Genomic DNA, 20351 nt, shown 5'->3' with positions numbered 1-20351 from the left:
TAATTGTCAATTATATATTTATCAATATGACATAGTTCCTCGTAATTTGAGGTTTTCATACTTTTAAGACATTATCATATTTATTAATCCAGTTCTACATGACAGAGGTAAGTAAATTGCAGTGGATTACAGAACATGACAAAATACTTCTGTTGATCCTGTGTTTGTAAAAGATAAGTAGCATTATCAGTATTGATAGTGAAAGAGGCTTCAGTTTTAGGGACTGCTGCTGAAAAAGAAGTGGTCCTGCTGCCCCTGCCTCTCTGCCTGACCTTCATTCTGTCTGTATCCCTTGTATTTGGACTGGTCCTGGAATGTCCTTCTTGAGCTGATTCCACTTACTAAATTGGGAGAGAAAATGTCCTCTTAGGTGTCCTGTGTAATACTAATAAGCTTGCAAAACCTCACTCTCCCTTAAGGTGTTTGCTTTGAAATCAGGCATTTCTGTGTCAGGGAAAGTCACAAACTGCAGGCACCACTTTGTAAGCTATGTCATTTATTGACAGGCACTGCAGAAATCTTCACCACCATTTACATGTTGGGCTCTTAAAGGATAATGCATCTGCTTTGCTTTATGAAGCATATAATTTGTCAAAGGTTGTTATGGGAGGATGCTCCTCCCTTCATTTTCATACCTTTGTCAAAGTCTCTGTAGTGCCTTAATATGCATATGTCCAGCAAGTACTTCAGAAAAAAAAATTACTAAAGTCTCTTTGCTTTCAAGCCCATGCTACAAACAATATGACTGAATAGCAGGACTATGTGTGCATGTAATGGTGCACAGAAAACCTTGGTGAAGTTGTGTTTTGATCTACAGGTCATGGAATTTGGGAAGCTATAGCTTGTGAATAGTCTTCAGAAGATCTAGAGACTGAGTTGCAAGGGATTTGACTGTCAGTGTTTGAAGTGAACAGTGAAACATTGATTGATATGTTTCCTGGTTCTGGCCAGTGTTAAATTTTGCAGTAGCCAGAAGGGGGCATGGCTAGGACGTGAAGGTCCACCTCATGCAGCTTTCTGGGGATGGGGGGAAAGGGTCTCTTGGGTTGGTGGAGGGAGTAATCAGGTGTTCTCAGGGGTGTGAGAACTCAGATGTGCATAGTTCTTTCCCTGTACATTCTTTTATTATTGGCGCTGTCACTGTTAGTTTTTAATCTTGTAAATTCTAAATTGTTCTTATCTAAACCTGTGATCTTTATGCTTTGTATCTCTAATTCTTGTCTCCATCCTGCTGCAGGGGCATGGGGGGTGGGGGGGGAGAGGGAAGTGAGTGTCTGTGGCTTGTAGAGTCTCAGTGAGAGCACTAAGTTGGGCAACTAAAACCATGACATTATGATACCCTCTGTTGCTTAATATATGTGGACAGAAAGAGTTGCCTAGAATTTATCCTTTCTTCTTTTTTTCTTCTTTTTTTTTCTTCTTTCTGCTTTTACAAAATCCAGCTTTTCAGATAGTGAAATCTGTGTAAGGCTTTCGGTATAATCATGTCTGGCTGTACACGGAAGGGTTAAACATTTTTTCCATCAGAATTTCTCTACTTGCAAGCACCAATCTTATTTTTTTATAGTGGGTCTTTGCCAACATTATGATAGGCTGTCTTGCTTAATTTCTAAAGGCTTTTAGGGTATGTTTCAGAATTGGAGACTTCACATCATTTTGATGAAGTGGTAGATTTTCACAAAGAAATAGTGAGTTCATTTTCAGTCCTGGGCTTGGAACAGAAAAGATTAGTAATTTTTGGCCTTAATGTGAAATAAAGTTTCAACTCCATGTTCCACAATCACCACACAAATAATGTTCTTGACTGAATTATGGAAACTGAACTGCTTTTGTTACTCTTAACTGCCTCTTAGAGGCAAGGGGAGAACCTGAAGGGCAGTGAGGACACTGAAACTTCTGTGTGATAGGTGGAAGACTTTTTAATCTTTAGCCATTGCTGTTCACAGCATCAGTTATGTATAATTCTCTGGTTTCATGATTATGTATAGTTCTTTTTCCAAACACGCAAAAAACTTGTATGTAGCAGAGAAGATAAAGTTATGAACTTCATGGAGAATGAGGTGTTTCTTGGTATTTATGTAGAGATTTGAGAATTTCCTTCTTAGGAAGTTTTAAGGAAAGAGTGTTGCCAGCTCTTCTTGCCCTCATGTGAACCTTTAAAACTTCATGCTCAGTATGCTCAGGCATGCCTTAAAGTGAAAATAAATGGATGAAGAGTTTTCCTTTTACTGGCTGCAGTAGATGTGAATACGCAGTGCTAATGGAGAGGTATAAAAAGAGCAGTCATGCTAGGAGTGCTCTCCTGTAGAGCAGAAATGGACATCAGCCCAAGTACCAGCTTCTATTTCAACTATTTCAGCCTTTCATGTACAAGAAAATCTGTCCTGGGACTTAGATGAGGCTGTTTTCCCTTCTTACATGGAAATGATCTCTTCTAAAATTAATATGCCTTTAAATAAGTGTTTAATACTCATTTGTGTTTGATCAATGTTACCCTGATGTTTTCTGTGTCATGACAGTAAATGGTGTTTGCTGGAGATTTTTACTAAAGCCTTTGGTGCTAAGTAGAGTGAGAGCTGTCTAATGAGAACTGTCTCATCCCAAGTGTCATGTGAGCCCTGTCAGCTCTGCTCTGTGACTTTCAAACAGAAAGTCAAGTGGAAATTTTTAACTGCATTAAAAGAAAGCCCCTAGTTTTTGAATCCACAGTATCTTTTTCTATTACCTGACTATCATTGTTTTCAACATTTGGAGTTAAGACATTCGGAATGACAAGGTAGTAGAGCAGTAATTTTAGAAACACTTTTATTTGCGTACTGCAGAGATGTGAGGAAAAATGCTGGTCTAGACAGAGCTGCAGAGGGAGAGAGGAGAGGGCTGGAGAATGGTGCTGGAGTTAGGTGTGAAAAGACTGAGGACAGCAGTTAGCAGAGGCTTAAAATGAGGAGTGAAGGTGGACTGTTGGGTGGTGGGCGTCAAGAAAGCAAAAGAGCTGAGATGGGAGGCAGCTGGTGAGTGGCAGAGAGGGAAGCAAAGGAAAAAAGTTGGAAGGAAGGAGGGGAAGAAATGAGTCAAAGCACCTGACGGATTAGGTCATTGTTACGAGTGGGACGGGTACTCAGAGCCTTTCTATACCTTTCTCTTGCCAGCCTGTGCTTCAGTGTAGCTTTCCCAAAAGAAGTAACTGGCAGTGGAGGGAGGCGGGTGTCCCAGCTTTCCGTGGCAAGCGCCTGATGTCTGGAGCGGCGGGTAGCCGGTGTGACAAGCGGCAATTACGTACCTGTGCCATCAGTTGTCCCGGGAGAGGCAGAAGGCCCGGCCGTGGCGCCCGTACACTGCACGGCACCGAGTGTCGCTGGCCTTAGCTGACAGTTCGCAGCCCGAGCAAGCGCGGCCGGCGGGCGGCGGCCGTGCGGGGCCGTGCGGGGCCGGGCGGGCCGTGCGGGGCCGTGCGGGGCCGGGCGGGCCGTGCGGGGCCGTGCGGGGCCGGGCGGGCCGTGCGGGGCCGTGCGGGGCCGGGCGGGGCCGTGCGGGGCCGTGCGGGGCCGGGCGGGCCGTGCGGGGCCGTGCGGGGCTGGGCGGGCCGTGCGGGGCCGGGCGGGCCGTGCGGGGCCGTGCGGGGCTGGGCGGGCCGTGCGGGGCCGTGCGGGGCTGGGCGGGGCCGTACGGGGCTGGGCGGAGCTGGGCGGGGCTGTGCGGGCCGTGCGGGGCCGTGCGGGGCTGGGCGGGGCTGGGCGGGCCGTGCGGGGCTGGGCGGGCCGTGCGGGGCTGGGCGGGGCCGTGCGGGGCCGGGCGGGGCCGTGCGGGGCCGGGCGGGGCTGGGCGGGGCCGTGCGGGGCCGGGCGGGGCTGGGCGGGCCGTGCGGGGCTGGGCGGGCCGTGCGGCCGCCAATGGCCGGGGCGGGGCGGGGCGGCACCCGCGGAGCAGCCGCACGGAAAAGTTTCTGTGGGTTCGGGTTGCTGCTATCTCTGCTCTCCTTCCGCCCCCTCGGAGGCTGGCTGCCTTCTCGCTCTCTTTCCCGGGGCTCCTGTCCCTTCCGCCTCTTCCTCGTCGTACTATGGCACCGGGTTATTAAGCTTTCGAACGCAGAGAAATGGATATGTCGGATCCCAGTTTTTGGACGCTGCTTTCCAACTTCACGCTGCCCCACCTGCGGCGCGGCAGCCGGCTCCGCCGGACGCAGAGGTGAGGCAGGCCGCCCCAGGTGCGCGGGAGCGGCGCTGCCCGGCCCGGCCCGGCCCGGCCCGGCCCGGCGGGAGCGCCCCGGGGAGCGGCGGGACCGCGGCCTCCCGCTGCTGCTGCTCGGGGGCTGCGGCAGCCGAGAGCCTCTCCTCGCCGGGCCCTCGGTGGTGCTTTTTCTTAACAGACGCTGCATAGTACTCTGCCTCCGTTTATAAGAGCTTTTGTTTTGTCCGGCCCGTCTACCTTTCTCTTTTTTTCCTCCTTAAAGACATTTCCAGCTTGCTCTCAAGTATTCGACCTTTTATTGGAAACAGATAATATGGGCAACTCAAGATAGCCTATTTTGTTTGATGTTCTTAAAGGGACAGGTATGCATAAGTACCTTTTTTAAAACAGGCAAGCTTGACCTTTATTACACGAACGGCTTTTTTTGTTTTCTTAGCATTTTAATTACTGTCAGGAGGGGAAAGAAAGGCTTGGAAATAGTAAATGCTGAATAGAAGTTAAAGGGTTATGCCATCAGTGGGCAAAAGACTGGCAGGTTTTCACGTCATGGTCATTTTTTGTGCCATGCTGGCTCTTTCAGTTAAATATATGTCCTTATCACAAGGATAAGAAAAAAATGTATGGAAGTTTGTAACATTTGTATACTAGTACCCTATATGCCATTTTGAGACGTACCAGGTGTGGTGTTAAATTATGACAAGCTTCTGACTGTGCAACTACCTGGAGCTTATGTATTATCTTTGGAGAATGTGTGTAAAATGTTTCTTTTGCTGGCTACAAATGTGGCACAAAGCAAGCATAGGAAAATTAGCTTTTACTAAACTTTAAGTACTTATGGTCTGTTTTTTTTGGTTTTGTTTTCAAAAGAGAGAAGGCTGTCTGTTTAATGGCAGAAAGTTTAAAATAGGAAAAACAAGTGGCCTGTTTGACATGAATGAAAAACTATTCTTGCAGTAAATATCTATTCTTTGTGTCTCCTACTTGGGGTAGCTGAAAATACTGAGTTATTTTATCATTATTATCCCTGTCTTGTAAATAATTTTTCACGCTTGCACAGCATTAACTGGGAGTTGAAACAGGACTTAGAGATTTTTCTGCTGAGACATGTTGAGGTTTTTTTTTTTTTCAAATTTTCTTCACTGTTCTTACTGAAATTTGGTTTGTAACTGTGTGAAGACCTACAAATACCTTCTATAAATGTATGTCTATATGGCAGGTTGAGGAGGAGAGAAACCTCCTAGATCTCACAAGAAGCATGAAATAAATATGTAGTTTTGGTTTGTTTTTTATCTTTGGAGGCCTTCCTGCTTTTCAAACATACTCAGTGATGTCCTTGGTTTGTTGAAATATTTGAAAGACTTTCTAAAGTGCCAGTGAATATTGTGTCAGCATATCACATATATGGTATGTCAGTGAATAGTGCATGCCATATATGTGGTTATGTTTCATGTATTAGAGATGTTAAATACTTAATGCCCTCTTTAGCCATATTAGTGTGTCACAGCACTGTGAAGTTAAAAAGCCAGCAGTAGAATTTTAAGGCTACTTACTCTTAATGGGCCCAGATGACCCTCCTTTGTCAGGTTGGTTCTATCTTCTGGGTGGTAGGGAATCAAAATCTGCTGTTACTGTCTCCTGGGGAAGGCTGTCCATATACTTCTTCAGCTCTCTTCTTGAAGATGGACCTGCCCTCTGCCCCTCTACACTTATAATTCATTTACTAATGTAAGATATAAAACTTAAGGAACAATAAAACTGTCAGAAGCATAAAACCCAGCATGGACAGCACAGATTGTCCTAACTCTGCTGTAGAAAGGGATTAATTAAGGTACTAGCCAGGTTTATGTGTTCTGTGCTATGTCTCACCTGCATTATCTTCACAGGCTCAGCCAGCCCGCAGCTGGCTGTAAAAACTGGCTGTAATAGCTGAAACTGCATGTAAAAACTGGATATATAGCTGCTTACTTAGCTTAACTTGCCACGAGGTGCCTTCCCTTTCTTTCTAAGAGAGCTGCTGGTAACCACTCACATGTTGTGTAGTTTCCCAGACATTTCAGATGCCTGAAGAGTAAGTTAAGAAGTGAGATTTGAGGGGAGTTTAGTGCCTGTCAGCTGAATCTCCTGCTGGCTTTAAGTGAAAGTTTTGGGTCTACTGATTCAAGGGAGATTTTTTCTTAATAGTTACACTGCCGATGAAACTTGTCTAGCTTGGTGCAGGCCTAGGTGCTTCGAGCAAAATTTCTGAAGAAATGTTTCTTTCTGGTTGTATCTGCAATTGGCTTTGGGACTCCTTGCAAATTTAAGACCAAAAATTTTATCATTCAGTTGGGCATTTTTGACTTTCAGTTATGTTCCTTTTGCCTCTTCAGTTATTTTTGCCTGTGCTGTCAGATTTTTGTGGCATGCTAGACCCTGTTGTTTCTGTGGGCACTTCTCTACTTTCTTAGCACCTGAGATAATGAGAATTGTCTATTAGTACTATGAATTTTATGTCTTCGTACAGATTTACTTGATGTAATTATATATCTCTCTGAAGTTCTAAGAGGTAAGGAGTGAAGAAATAGCTTTCTTCAGGAGTTTTCCAACAGTTGGCTTAGATGAATTTCAGTTGCAGCAGCTCTTTGGGAAGTGATACCTGAATAAGGAGTATCACAGCCTGACTTTCAAGTGGAGTGAGTTTTCTGGACTGGAGGGTAGAAAAATTATCTTCAATTTTAAATTGGCAGCATTTTTTATTCAAATTCGTGAGACTGTAAGTGCTGTGGATTATGCCATGTGCTTTTACAGTGAAGAAATATGTGTACCATCTTATAGAGAACTAGAGTGAGCGAGAGAGGGTCTCTTAAGTGTAGACATCTACTTACAGAAATTGCTGCCTAGGTTTACAGATGGGTAAGTGTGTACAGATACACTTTTCACATGGAAAAATCACAACTTTTCTGCTTTGTTTTATGATACATATTTGGTTCTCTCTGGTACTTGGACTCATTGTGTCTGATTTTCTCTGCATATCTTTCACAGAGCAAACAAGTCAGTGATCCTTTTTGTATGTGTCCTTTTCTCTTGCTTCTTTTATGGTAGTTGCACTGGAACAATGTTAGTGCAGTCGTTCTTCCTTTGAGTCAGAGTGGGTTTTTTTCCCAAAAGGCATGAAATTCATGAATGCTTACCTAGTTGCCTCTGAACCAAAGTAGACTCATAGATGATTTGTTTTGAAACTTCATTTTATTTGTTTACAGTCACTGAAGTGGTAGTGAGTCTTTCATGACATCAGTTTAAAATATTCATCAGTCATCAGATATATGTTCTGATAGTTCATAACCTTTCTGAAACTTGAAAAACAGTGGAAAATTATAACTTTTATTGGAAACAGAGAGAACTGAGTAGTCAAACTTCATTGTAGTTATGTTTTGGGACAGCATGCTGCCTGGAAAAGCAGGTGTTTTGGATGTCTCTAGTTCGACAATTCAAATCGTTACAATGATGTTAAAATTGTGATGTAGAATCTTGGTGTTGGTTTTTAGGTAGACCTTGGTTTTTAACTTTGTCAACACAGTATACTAGAAGTATAGTATAAATGGATTATTTTATTTAATAACATGTGTTCAAAGTGGTCCTGTTGATAATATAAGAAAACCGATCTTTATGTTGATATCAGCTGAAACTATGTTCTAGTGGAGTTATTTTACTTCTGCATAAGAGTAAACATCACTTCAAGCTTTGTTTAAAAAGTATTTTATTTTGATGCATATTTTTTTTTAATGTATGTTTGGGGGTGTGGTAGTTTGAAGAGCTTCACCATTTCTTGACTTTCAACTCTCTTTGTTCACCTTAGTTCCTACGTGCAAGAGAGAGGAGCTATTGTTCTAATAGATATTGAGTAAGTTTAGAGAAGATTGTTATCCCAGAACTAGGGGGATTAAGAAGGACATCTGTACAAACACTGTCATTCAATATGTTTTGTTGGACGTTAATTCACTGGACCAGTGATCGCATTGTTTTCTCTACTACCTAGAGAAGTGTTAATGTATCTTGGTAATTGTATTTCCTTCATTCACAGTAAACACTGCCTGTTAGAGGGATAGTTTTACAGTCTCACAGTCAAATTGAATGTGCTGTTTTTATTTTTGGTTTATTTGGTGTAATTGACCAATCGTTTTCTTCAGACAATTAATGTATTTCAAGTTCTGCTTACAATCTGAATGAGCCAACATTATTTCTTAGCTTCAGCCAGACTGATAAAGATTCATTGGCTCATACTGCTATTTTTTGCTTTGTTTTCACTCTGATAAAATGTTATTTTATTAGAATTATGTCAAGATCATTAAGAAGTGGCAAAAGGGTCTTATTTTAGAAAGCTTGAGGAAAGTTGGTACACGAACAAAATAAAAAGAAGCTTAGGAAAATGCTGGAATATGCTGAAAGAAGCTATAATTGTTTTTCGGGGGTTTTTTTCCATTGTCATGGTTAATATCTGCTGTGACATGGCAGGAGAAAGTCTTTGTTTTTTTTTTTTACTCAGAGAATTTAAAGGATAGTAGTTCAGACATCCCTTCATGAGCTGTGGTTGTTTGGACATGCCACATGGTCTAGGCACAGCACACAAGAGATTCACTCTGTTGTATTTGGCCTACAGCTGCTACTGATGTTCTGCAGTCATTACAGTTCTTGCTGTATTAGACTTCGGCTCTTCCTTCTCAAATGTTTTTTTAAGCATACAGGAGCTCACCCATGCAGTTAATAGTAGTTGCGTCTTCTGCTTGCCCCTTGTCAGAGAGCTTCAAACTTTTGTTAGTGATAAGCTGAGTACCAACTTGTGCAGCTGCGCATGCCAATTGATGGGCTTGTCTCTAGTAGTTCTTTGTCAAAGCTGGAAATGGTGGTCAGAAAAGTGGATTTCAGGGGAGGTTTCTGATTACTTTGGGCAGAGAAGAACCATCTGAAATTCAGCAAAGGCAAATGCAGGGTCCTGCACCTGGGGAGGAACAACCCCAGGCACCAGCACAGCCTGGGGCTGACCTGCTGGGGAGCAGCGCTGTGGAGAAGGACCTGGGGGTCCTGGGGGACAACAAGCTGTCTGTGAGCCAGCTGCGTGTCCTGGTGACCAAGAAGGCCAATGGTGTCCTGGGGTGCATTAGGAGGAGCATTGCCAGCAGGTGGAGGGAGGTGATCCTGCCCCTCTGCTCAGCCCTGGCGAGACCTCACCTGGAGCGCTGTGTCCAGTTCTGGGCTCCACAGAACAACAGAGACATGGAGCTGCTGGAGTGGGTTCAGAGGAGGCTACAAAGATGATGAGGGGTCTGGAGCATCTCTTGTTATGAGGAAAGGCAGGGGGAACTGGGACTGTTCAGCCTTGAGAAGAGACAACTGAGAGGGGACATGATTAATATCTAAAGGGTAAGTTTCAAGAGGATGGACCAGACTCTTCTCAGAGGTGCTGAGCAGTAGAGCAAGAGGCAATGGACAGATATTGATGCCCAGGAAGTTCCAACTGAACATGAGGAAGAACTACTTTACCGTGCAGGTGACCGTGCTGTGGAACAGATTGCCCAGAGAGGATGTGGAGTCTCCCTCACTGGAGATACTCGAAGAACTTCTGGGACACGATCCTGTGGCATGTGCTCTGGGATTGCCCTGCTTGAGCAGGGAGGCTGGACCACATGAGCCATTGTAGTCTTCAGGTTCCAACTTTACCCATTCTATGATTCTGTGAATTTGTTACATGTCACTGTACAGGAATGGCAATGATTTTTTTAGTTGGAGGTGGAATCACTCAGTATTTTGTGCCACTGTGATTAGAATATGAAGATATTGATAACTAGTTTAGGTTGAACATTTTAAATGTAGTGTATTAAATGGATCATACTGCAAATTATGTGAAACTGATGGTTGCATGCAGTAGCTTTGTGTATATTGTCTATATTGTGTATATTGTCATTATCTATAGGCTGTGATAGTACTTGTCATTAGAAGAGGTTTAGTAGGAATTAGATTTGTTTGGAGGAACACTGGGATGGCACGAGGAGACATTAGGAGAATCAGAAAGTTCACATATCTTTGATTCAGCCTTATTCAACAGGCCATGATGCTGGTCAGTGATGGCTTCTGGATTTTCTCTTGAGAACCTTTTAGAGGATTTTTCTCTTTGAACCTTTGCAATTTCTGAATGTGGTCAAAGTGAAATTTTGAAGCTTTGATCTCTATAATTTGACTTTAACCTATGTTTAAAATAAGATACCAAGGAAAAATTTATAAAAGGCTACCCACTGTGAATTTTGTTTTCCTCCCTCAAAAAAAAGTTGAAAATTATGTCAAATGAGGCACTGCTTACAGCTAAGAAAATGGCTTGATATGTGTCTATAGACAAATAAAAATATCTATTATCAAAGAGTCTGTCTAAGCTGGTTTAAAATATAACTATTATCATCAAAGTAAATATGGAAAAATCAATACCAGATATCTATTTTATTAAATGATGGGTAGACTTAGGTAGTCCTGTGTACAGTCAAGGGTGTTGACTGAAGGAATGCCATTCCTGTTGCTGTTTAATTTACTGCAACAAGCAGTGTGAAGTGTTAAGCATTTAAATAATTTAGTTGAATAAAAACATATATACCCTCAGTTCTCTTAGTATTTGATTGTAGTATTCTAGAGTGTGTTTCAGAATTTTATAAAACCATCATTTCTCTCAAGGCAGTAAAGTGGGTTGTAGAACAAATAGAGTTTATTTTTTTGTCAATAAGGAGCCAAATTAGTCAGTGTTTTTTATGTATCTGACAAAATTGTTATCTTTTGGTTTTGGCAGACATACATGAGTATATAGTTGCCTGCTTTGAGGTTGGAGAGAAAATGTCAATATTTTTGTTTATTTTTTATTTCATATATATCAGTATATATGGTGTCCCTGCACATGTCAGGGGGATTGGAACTAGAAAAAGATTTGAACTAGACTAATTCAAACTAGTGTAATGTTTACATTTTAAAATACCATATAATCTGAGTCTTTTTTCATCACAGGGAAAGGATTCACTTTTCTGATGTAATTCTGGGGATATTGGTTTGGCCTGGAAGCTCACCTGGAGGAATCTAATAGATTAAAAGTTACTTGGGTGAATGCTGGTACTAACCACCTGTGGTTGTGTTAAGAGGCACTCAAGATATGCAAAACTGAAGCAGTAGTAGGTAGATTTCTTTATTTTTCCCTGGTTGTTTTCTTGAATGCATTTGCAAGCAGTGCCTTGTCAGTCTTTCCTCTCTGGGCTGCTGGGCCCAAGTTCCTGTATGGCATTTGTACTAGGCTTATGAGCAGCATCCCGCTTCTCACAGGAGATAGATTTGATACGTGAAACAACTTGCAGTGCTTTTATTGTTGAGTTTGTAGGCACTTTCTTTTAATGTATGCTTGGAAGAGAGGAGTTTATATGATAATTACTTGTTTAATTAAAGTTATTCCTCATATATGGATTTCTGTAAGAAGTGCTTACTTTGTTTTTGAAATACACAAAAATAATGGTTTTAAGCATTAATTCTAAGTCCTAAGGTTATTCTAGGGAAGATGGGTATAGTAGCTTGAACTTCCTTTAATAAATCTTAGTATAATGAATTGGCTTCTAATTTAAGTTCTTCCTACTCTTAAAATCCTTTTGGAGCTACTGTTATCACTTCTTGGATGAGATGCTAGAATGTTCTGAAAAGGTATTCCTAAATACAAGTATACAGAAACCCCAACAATAGAAAACAAAAGAAAAGTAGTCTGAGAATGTCTGAGTAGTCTAAGTATGTGCTTTGACCCTGAAACCTTCTGTTTTCAAACCCAGAATGTTCTAATGGAATATCAGAACTTACTGATGTGCCTGATGGACACGGACAGGTTTGTGTAACTAGAAGCCAGGACCTTCTTCCAGCCATGTTGTGAGACTCTGCCTAGAAGTGCCATCAGTGCCTCCCAGAGGTGGCTTTTCAGTGGCTCTATGGAGCATCTCTTGCACTATGGATAGCTAAACAGCACTGGGGGAAGCTGACCCAAATGGGAGTTTGGAGAGCAAATGGAGTATGAGAGATGAAAATTTCACAGGAGCATTGTAGAAGATGTAATGTTATGATTCCATCAGAGGATATACATCCATATTATATGTAGGTTCCCTGGTTATTCTCTTGAAATAAATATTTGTAACATATATATGTTATTTAATTAAACAGTGTATTGGTTAATATCAACAAGCCTAGCCATTCAGGATAAAGTTCCATTGAAGTTCTGAAATGGACTGTTTCCTACTAATTACAGTCTTAGCTGACTGAGAAAAAGCAAAAACCTTTATTAGAATTTCCAGTTATTAAATGTAACTTTACAGATTTGGCATAGTTCAGACATAAACCTAACAATCCAGTCCTTGATGAAACAGAAGTTAATTACTGATTATAAGAATAAATCAGACATGTTTCTTTCAACAGCCTTGAAAGAATGTCTCGATGTTTACCAGAATTTGTCTTCAGCATGGTTTTCATAATGTAAATCAATACATGACTTTTTCAAATTCTCTTTTTGGGAAACTGGAAGGAGAATGCTTGATTAGTATGTCCTTCATCAGACAGTGCTGTTCAGTGAGAAGTTTTAATTAACAAATATCCTTTGTATTAATACTGGTAACCGTCTTGGAGTTATAAAAAGTAGATTGTGTATGTTTGTTTTACAAATTTGCCTTTTCAGTGACTCTAGACCTGTCTAGCTCGTTTTTATGCATGGGTATGTCAAGGGAATTTCCATAAGTGCTGTAACAGTAGAAGCAAAAGCAGTCAGACAAGTGCCGTATGCTCTGTTCACCTTGTCTACAAACGCGCCAAGCAAAAGGATGATTATGTCAGTTCACTGCACCATCAGGTCTTACCAGAGCATCTGTTGCATTACCTGCATAATGAACACAGAAAACATACAACACTTTGTTAAAGTAAGCTTGCATTATATATTTTTTTTCTTACATGAGGCTTGGTGATTTGGCTCCATCCCTGGCCTTTCTGCCATGTTTTGATGATTGAACTGTTGTTTGGAGTAATTTCCTCCCCATCTCTGATCTCTGAGTAACTGGAGAACAGTTCCTTTTTCTGTTTTTTCTTTGTTGCTCAGTTATATCTTAGGTGTGTTATTCTGTCTTGTCAAATACCAAAATATCATATTTTGCAAGGCTCTGATTTCTGTCTGTGGGAAAAATTCAAAACATAAATGAAACTTCTTCCTGATTCGTTTTTTTGTTTTTGTTTTTTTTTTTCCCCCTTAAGTTTGAAAACTATATCTTCACATTATTTCTTCTTCAAATGTTAAGAGAGCAAGACCCTTTTATTTCGGGTTTTTTTTCCCTTTTCTGTAAAGGAAATACAAAACATACTAGTGTATGAATATACTAGGTTACTTTTTAAAATATGCTAATTGTTTGTGTGGGTCAGACCTAAGCATTCAGCATTATCTACAAATTAATACCTTTTAGTGATCACGTGTTTCCTTCTTCTGATTCATAAATTATAAGGCAAGAAGAAACCAGTAGGATCACGTACTCTGTCAGTCTACAGGAAACAAGACAAAGAGTAATAGTGTTAGAGATTTAGTAATTTGGCTCTCCCAGATAATGTAACTTGTTTGTTTAATCATTGATGAGTTTAGCAAAATCTTAAAGATTTAACATTGCTCAGGACAACTTTATTTTGTTTCTTGTTGTTCCTTAAGTGAGCTGTGTTTTATCAATGCTGATTTATTGCTGATGCTATTGTCTTTCACACTAACTTTAGTAATAACCTCAGAGATATTGACTCTCTTCATAAATGCTGAGTGTTTGGTATGTTCTTTGTGACTGCCTAAATCCAGTACAAGGGTCTCCAGATGGATATTGATAGAAGGAAACAATCTAAAGAGAGGTCCAAAGGACTGTTGGCATTTTCTGCCTTGGTTGGTATGGAAAAATTAATTTTCCCTTCAAGTCATACTAAGGGAACAATAGTGTTGTGTTTTCTAAAAGATACCTGCTCAAGGAAGCTGGCTGAGGAGCTGACAGCATGTTATGGCTTCTTTGTGTGGTGGGACTTCAGGATGTGTATAAGGGCTTGGAGAGGGAGGTTGTGTGCTGCTTTTCTCTCAGGTGTGACAGGCTAGCTGAAAAGATGGAAGGGTGTGGAAGTTGTATGAAGGAATGTGTCCTGCTGAGGTGTTGTTGGAAGACTGTAGTGCGGCAGAAGGCAAAATTGTCCCATTGGTCTTGTTAATGGAGACTCCTAAGTTATTTGTGGAGCTGCTTCCATGTTTATCTTGTAGCTATATCAGCTAGATCATTGCAAAAAAAAAAAAAAGTAGGAATGCATGCAGTATAAACAGACAACACGTCACTGGAACATCCAGTCCATATTAGAAATACAGCACCCTAATACAATGACTTGTTGCTGAACATTGTTTTGGTATAGGGGTAGCATATGCCTGAATAAGAATAAGATATCTGTCAAGTTTCAGATGATTTGAAGCTACAAATTAAGTTTTTATTTTTTAAAATTTACACAAAGTTGTTGCTAGTCTTATATAAATAGGCATATTAAACATATATGTAACAGAAGATAAAGAATTATAAAAGTATGTTGCCCAATATATATGGAAAAACATAAATTTTTAGTTACAGACATTTTTAATATTAGAGGAGGATTAGAGTTTGAGAACTGGTTTGTTGCTCTGTATTACATAGTGTCCTCTTTGAAGTCACAGCAGGAAGGCACGTAATGCTGCACAACCAAAAGCAGGATGGAGACACAGTTTTCATTCTAATTTTCATACATTCATAGATGTTTCACCTGAACAGTTGGTGCTGTAGGGTTATTTTCCTACAAAATTTGTATTATTTTATAAAACCACTTTTCTAATAGATACCAAAATTCTGTAAATATGAAACTCATAAACCACGAGTTGATGATTTCACTTTATATTAACCATCCTTAGGGCAAAGGCAGCAAATATTATCAATACACCTATTCAAGATAAGTGAACACAAGTGAGAATAAGACTTGAAGTCCAAGTAGTTAAATGGCAATTCATTGCAATTTGATTTGGAAACAATGTGGTGCTTCATGTTACTTGGATAAGATACGTGCAGTATCAGATTTTTTGCTTTGAAGGCATTTGCTTTTTAATTGCCTTTTTTATGATAACAACTTTCATTAATATACTAGCTTCTATCTTTATTAGGCAATGTATTCTTCCAGGTCCTGTCAAAAGTAAGAGCTACCATTGCTTCATAAACAACTTACAGTACAAAGGAAACTCACGTAGAAGGTGAATTTGTTCCTGTCTTTGTGACTTGACTGTGACGTACTGAAGTAGTTTTTTGACCAGTGTCACATGTTTTCCTTTTTCATTAACCCTTTCCAAACAAAAACAAAGGTTGCAGAAATGGTGGTTTTATGCTTTATGAACATTACTTCTTAAGGCATCCTTCTACTGTGATGCAAATAGAAACCTTAAATTAACTAATGGGCTAATGGGCTGGATGAGTAGTGAGGTGATTACTCTTCCTGATGGCCAAAAATTGTAGCACACCCTTTTCTGTCACCTTACCTCATCCACACCCTATTCTAACCTGTTGGAGATGTTTGTCTTGTCTGTGTGTTGAGACTGGGTTTTTGGGCTTGTGTAAGCTCTTTGGAGCAGAGGCTGTCCTTTGTTGTGTTCCTGTGATCTGGAGAACAATGGAGACTTGTAGCACAAGTGCATATATAAGAAATAATAATGCTTCTCTTTGCTTGCTCTGTTGCCTGAGGGACGCAGATGGTTTTGTTCTTGAAAGTAGAAAATGTGAGAAATAACAGATCTCTCAAAATACCTTTCTTTTAGAAGTCTTGGGACAAAGGTGGCTGTTTTTTCAGTTTCTTCAAATTCACTCCATTGCAGCCTAAAGGAAGAAGGCTACAATCTGAAATCATTGTACGGTGTTGAATAACAAAGAAAATAATCAAGTCATTATTTTTAGATAAAATCTTTAGTAAAAGCATCTGCAACTTGTGATCATTTATTCCAAAGACCTTTTCAACCAAAAAGCACCATTATTTCTACCTGTACTAGCACAGTCTTTGGCTGTGAGTAATAACCACATGGCTGTAGGGTCATACCTAGGAGCACCTACAATTTTGTGTTTTCATATGTCCTTGTAGAAGATAAAATGTGTAGAAAACAAAATTGCAAATTATTTTTTCACGCATTCTCTGCATGTTAACGCTGGAACAGAAAATGTGTAATAGTGTTAATGTACTTGGTGAATTTAGTGGTTGCCAAGATTTTCAAGCATGCATGATTTCAAGCATCATGTATGATTAATTACTATTGATTTCATGTGTTTCAACTTAGCTGGAAGGGACCCTCCTGTTACACTGTAAGGCAGTAGTCTCTGCGCTTAAGGCTCATTTTTGTTTTCCTTCCCTTCTGCCAGCACACTGGATTTATAAAATGACCATATTGAACTATACAGAGTACTTTCTGAAAACATCTGTGTATCTTGAGGGTATGATTTAGTTGCTTGTATATGAAAAATTGACTTCTATTCTTTAATGTGGCCACAAAACACTTGATCACCTTAACAAACTGAGTGAACTTCCATGTTTCTCTTTGCATCCTCAGTGGTGATAACCTTTTAACAAGATTGTCAATATAATTTGCCTACTTTTTATACTTGGCCTGTGATTTGATAGCTGTGTAATGCTAAATTTAATCTGAAACCATACTTATTGCAGTTTATTGTCAGAGATGCTAAGTTCTCTTACATACAATTGTACATACGGTGTGTGTACAGACTAATCTTTATCAGTTTGGGAAGGTGTTTTGGTGGGGTTCTTGGTTTAGTTTTGGTTTTTTATGTTTCTTTTTTTTGGGGGGGTTGGGGTTTTTAACTTGTTTTTTGTGGGGCTTGTTTGTTTGTTTTTTGAGTTTTTTCCTCCATCAAAAGACATTATTGGTTTTAAATGAAACATTGGCAGACAAATGTTTAAGGTTCTCAAGGGGTTGCTTAACACAAATATGCTGTCTATATAATTGGACTATTTCTTTAATTCGCTTGAGGAAGTTGAGATCTTAAGGAGCAGCCTAGGACTGAGGAAAACACATTCAGTTGATTTGGTTTCAGAATGTTCAGTGAGTTTCTTCACAAGTGTGTGCTTCACTGCATTTATGTTTCCTCAAAGCAATGATCTCTAATGATCTCATGTGCTTGGCAGCCCAGATTCATCTGCAAAACAGCACTGTACCCTGCAGCACCGTGCTGGGGTGTATGCTTAGCTCTGACTCGGAGGTGATCATCGTTTCCTGCAGCAGCTAGTTAGCCAAGTGCTGCATAGCCCAGCATGAGAAAAAATCACAGTGCAAGGAGGTATGGCTGTAGGCATTTGGACTATTAAAGCTAGACTTGTAAAGAATGTGACATGTAGCTTTGTATCACACTGCAGCATGATTCCTGTCTCCAACATTGGAAAATGACATGTTTCTACTCTTCTACTTCTGGTAAAATGTGCTGGGAGACATTAGTGAATAGGAAGATAAGAATTTGCCCTTTGGAGAGAGTGACTACATTATCTATTTCAAAAATATGGCTGGTATAACATAGTGAGTAGTCAGAATGTAAAAACAGAATATTATTTATTTTACTATAACTTCTTTTTAGAACTCTGAATGGGAAATGCTTCACTGGCTAAGATGTGACATCAAATATAAAACTATCAGTAATATAGTGTTAGTCCAGTTTTGGGAGTTCAGCAGATTTTTGCTGAATGATACTGTACCTGTCCTATTTTAAATGGGTGTGAAGCTGTTATTCTAGTGCTTGGGTTTATTTTCTGGAAAAAAAGAAACGATAAAGAAAAATTAGGAGCACAAGATACTATATTTCTCTGTAAAATATGAAGAAATAAAGAATTTGTGTCACTCAATAAATAATCTCCACAGTTGTGTGGAATCTAATGAAGCACTTTGGAAGAAAGAGATGATTGATTTGTTTTCCACCAAATTGTTGCATGCCAGTTTACCAGTTATAACCTTGGGTTTTTTTTTTATTGGTTATTTTTTAGTATTTAATTGTCACTGTTTTCCTGTCTCAACTAAATTTATGCCAGTCACAGTGAGGCAAGAAATTAAATATCCCTGTAAAAACACATCGGAACTCTGTAAGCTAGGTTGAGAAAACAATCAGTCATTTTTTAATTGGTTACACACCCATATGTACATCCGACTAGTTGTCCAGCCCTCCTGAACCTGTATGCCATCATTACCTACCTGCACAGACTTTCTCAAGGTTTTTGAAGGATTGAAAAATCATTGTGATATAATGTTTAGTTATGGATTTATGGAAGGGAGATGATAAAGAAGCATATGATTATGTTAAAATTGACTCATCTGTGCTTTATCATTAAATGTATATCTTCAAGGTGGTAATTTTTGTGGTTATGATTTGAAGAAAGGATAATACCAACAAATGTCTCAATTCTTTAATAGTGAAAACGTTTAAGAAAATAGCTTTTGCTGACATTAATTTGTCTTTCAGAAGTATGCCTACATTTGGTTTTCAAGCTGAATGTAATCTGAAGTCATCTGTAATGATTATTTGAAAAGCTGAGCTAGATCTTATGTTAATTGAAAATCTAATGTTTGATTAAACCACTGAACCAAACGAGAGGTTTGGAGCCTCTATTTTACAAAAAACAGGAAATGAAGTATGAGTGTTCAAACTCTAAGCACGTTCTTTCTTACTGCTGAGAGGGTTAGGAGATCATGGAATGTCAGGTGTTGTAATTCTACTTGAACCCATGCACATTATGTCAAACGGGCATGGTGAGGAAATTATTTTCAGTAGAACAGTGTATTCCTCTGTTAAAACCAGTGAATTAATCTTAAACTGTACATTCAGCTTACTTTTCTCTTCTGCCATGATGCTTAAGATGACAGGTAATCTGCAATATGGCTTTCTTTGGTGGAATCATGGATGTGAATCTTTGAATAGTAATGGTGACACTAATCTTATGGCAGTACAGAATGTGTGGAAACTCTTGATTTTAGCTTGCCTGTTAAGAGTTACTTGTTAGCATAGTAATGTATCTTAGAGAATTTGTGAAATGTGATGTGCTGTAGTGGTAATTCAAGTTAAGTTGAGAAATGGGGAAATTTGTCCATTATGGATCCCATTTTTACTTTTTTCATGTACCCATTGAAGCATAATACGTGATTTTTTTTTTCCAAGTTTTTAATGTAAGTTTCATGGTTCTTGTTCAGTTGTACAGCTTTTGTATAATGAGCTGCTTATGAGCAACAAGACTTAATGTAAAATTACCTTTTGTGGTTTATCTCCTCTGAGAGAGGAGAGAATTGAAAACTTTGAGACAAATTCCCTTTCCAATTTACTTTGTCCACGGTCATGTTTCTACTGCCCGAGACATTGCTGCTTCAGTGTGGATTTTTGGAAGTTTAAAAGCCTATACAGATCTGTTCTTGCAGGATTTTGAAATCTTGAGATATTTTTAACTATGTGATAAAATTTCCAAAATTCTTGAAAAGATTGATGTGTAAAGAAGAAAAAAGAATGTACACTGGATTGCACTGTTCAACTTCATATGCATCCAAGCCAGTGTCCCTTTTAATTTGAAATTCATTACTGCTGTGTAGAGTTTAGCAGAAGTTAATTTTGTCTGGTTTTAGATACTTAACCGTTCACCTTGAATCTCTCCATTGCCAAAGTAGAGCTTGAAACATAAACTTCCAAGAAAAACTGTCAAACCACAAAGCAAAAAGCCAAACCCAGCAATAATAAACCCCTGCCTTCAAACACTGAAAACTTGTACTGTTTGACTCACTGTATGAATCCAGAAGATGGAACTTGAAGACTGCACATACTACGTTGTGTAATTTAAGACTTGACAGCAGTGCACTCACTTTAGTTTCCTTTCCTTTGTCAGCAGTTCTGCTTGTATTGGGACAGATATTTTTTCTGTCTCGCATTGCATGGTTCAACAAGCAGTATTTCCTGCAGCATCTCAGGTGGCTCTTGTTACTGCCAGTAGCACTGCTCTGTTGCAGCAGTTGTGTCACATGGGTTGTCGGCTGTCGTGGCTGCAGACAGTGAGTTAACTGATGTGTTCAAAATTAGAATGTTTACTATAATTAC

General features: G+C 39.7%; 1 protein-coding gene across 12 annotated transcripts in view; it reads left to right on the top strand.

Moving 5' to 3' along the window:
• The window catches only part of MAST4 (microtubule associated serine/threonine kinase family member 4), a 279183-nt gene that overhangs the window by 171637 nt on the left and 87195 nt on the right, over nt 1-20351 (top strand). For 2 of the 12 annotated variants that reach the window (XM_077790303.1, XM_077790302.1), the window contains exon 1: nt 3919-4185. The exons of the other annotated variants lie outside the window; for them this stretch is intronic. In XM_077790303.1, coding sequence (XP_077646429.1) covers nt 4094-4185 — 92 coding nt within the window. In that variant the 5' untranslated portion in view covers nt 3919-4093. Of the gene's footprint in view, nt 1-3918; nt 4186-20351 lie in introns of those variants that run through there. 12 annotated transcript variants of the gene reach the window in all.

This window comes from Lonchura striata, chromosome Z (assembly GCF_046129695.1).
Source record: "Lonchura striata isolate bLonStr1 chromosome Z, bLonStr1.mat, whole genome shotgun sequence".
Lineage (NCBI taxonomy): Eukaryota > Metazoa > Chordata > Aves > Passeriformes > Estrildidae > Lonchura > Lonchura striata.
Note: the sequence above shows the minus strand (reverse complement) of the source record. Positions and strands in the feature narration are given on the sequence as shown.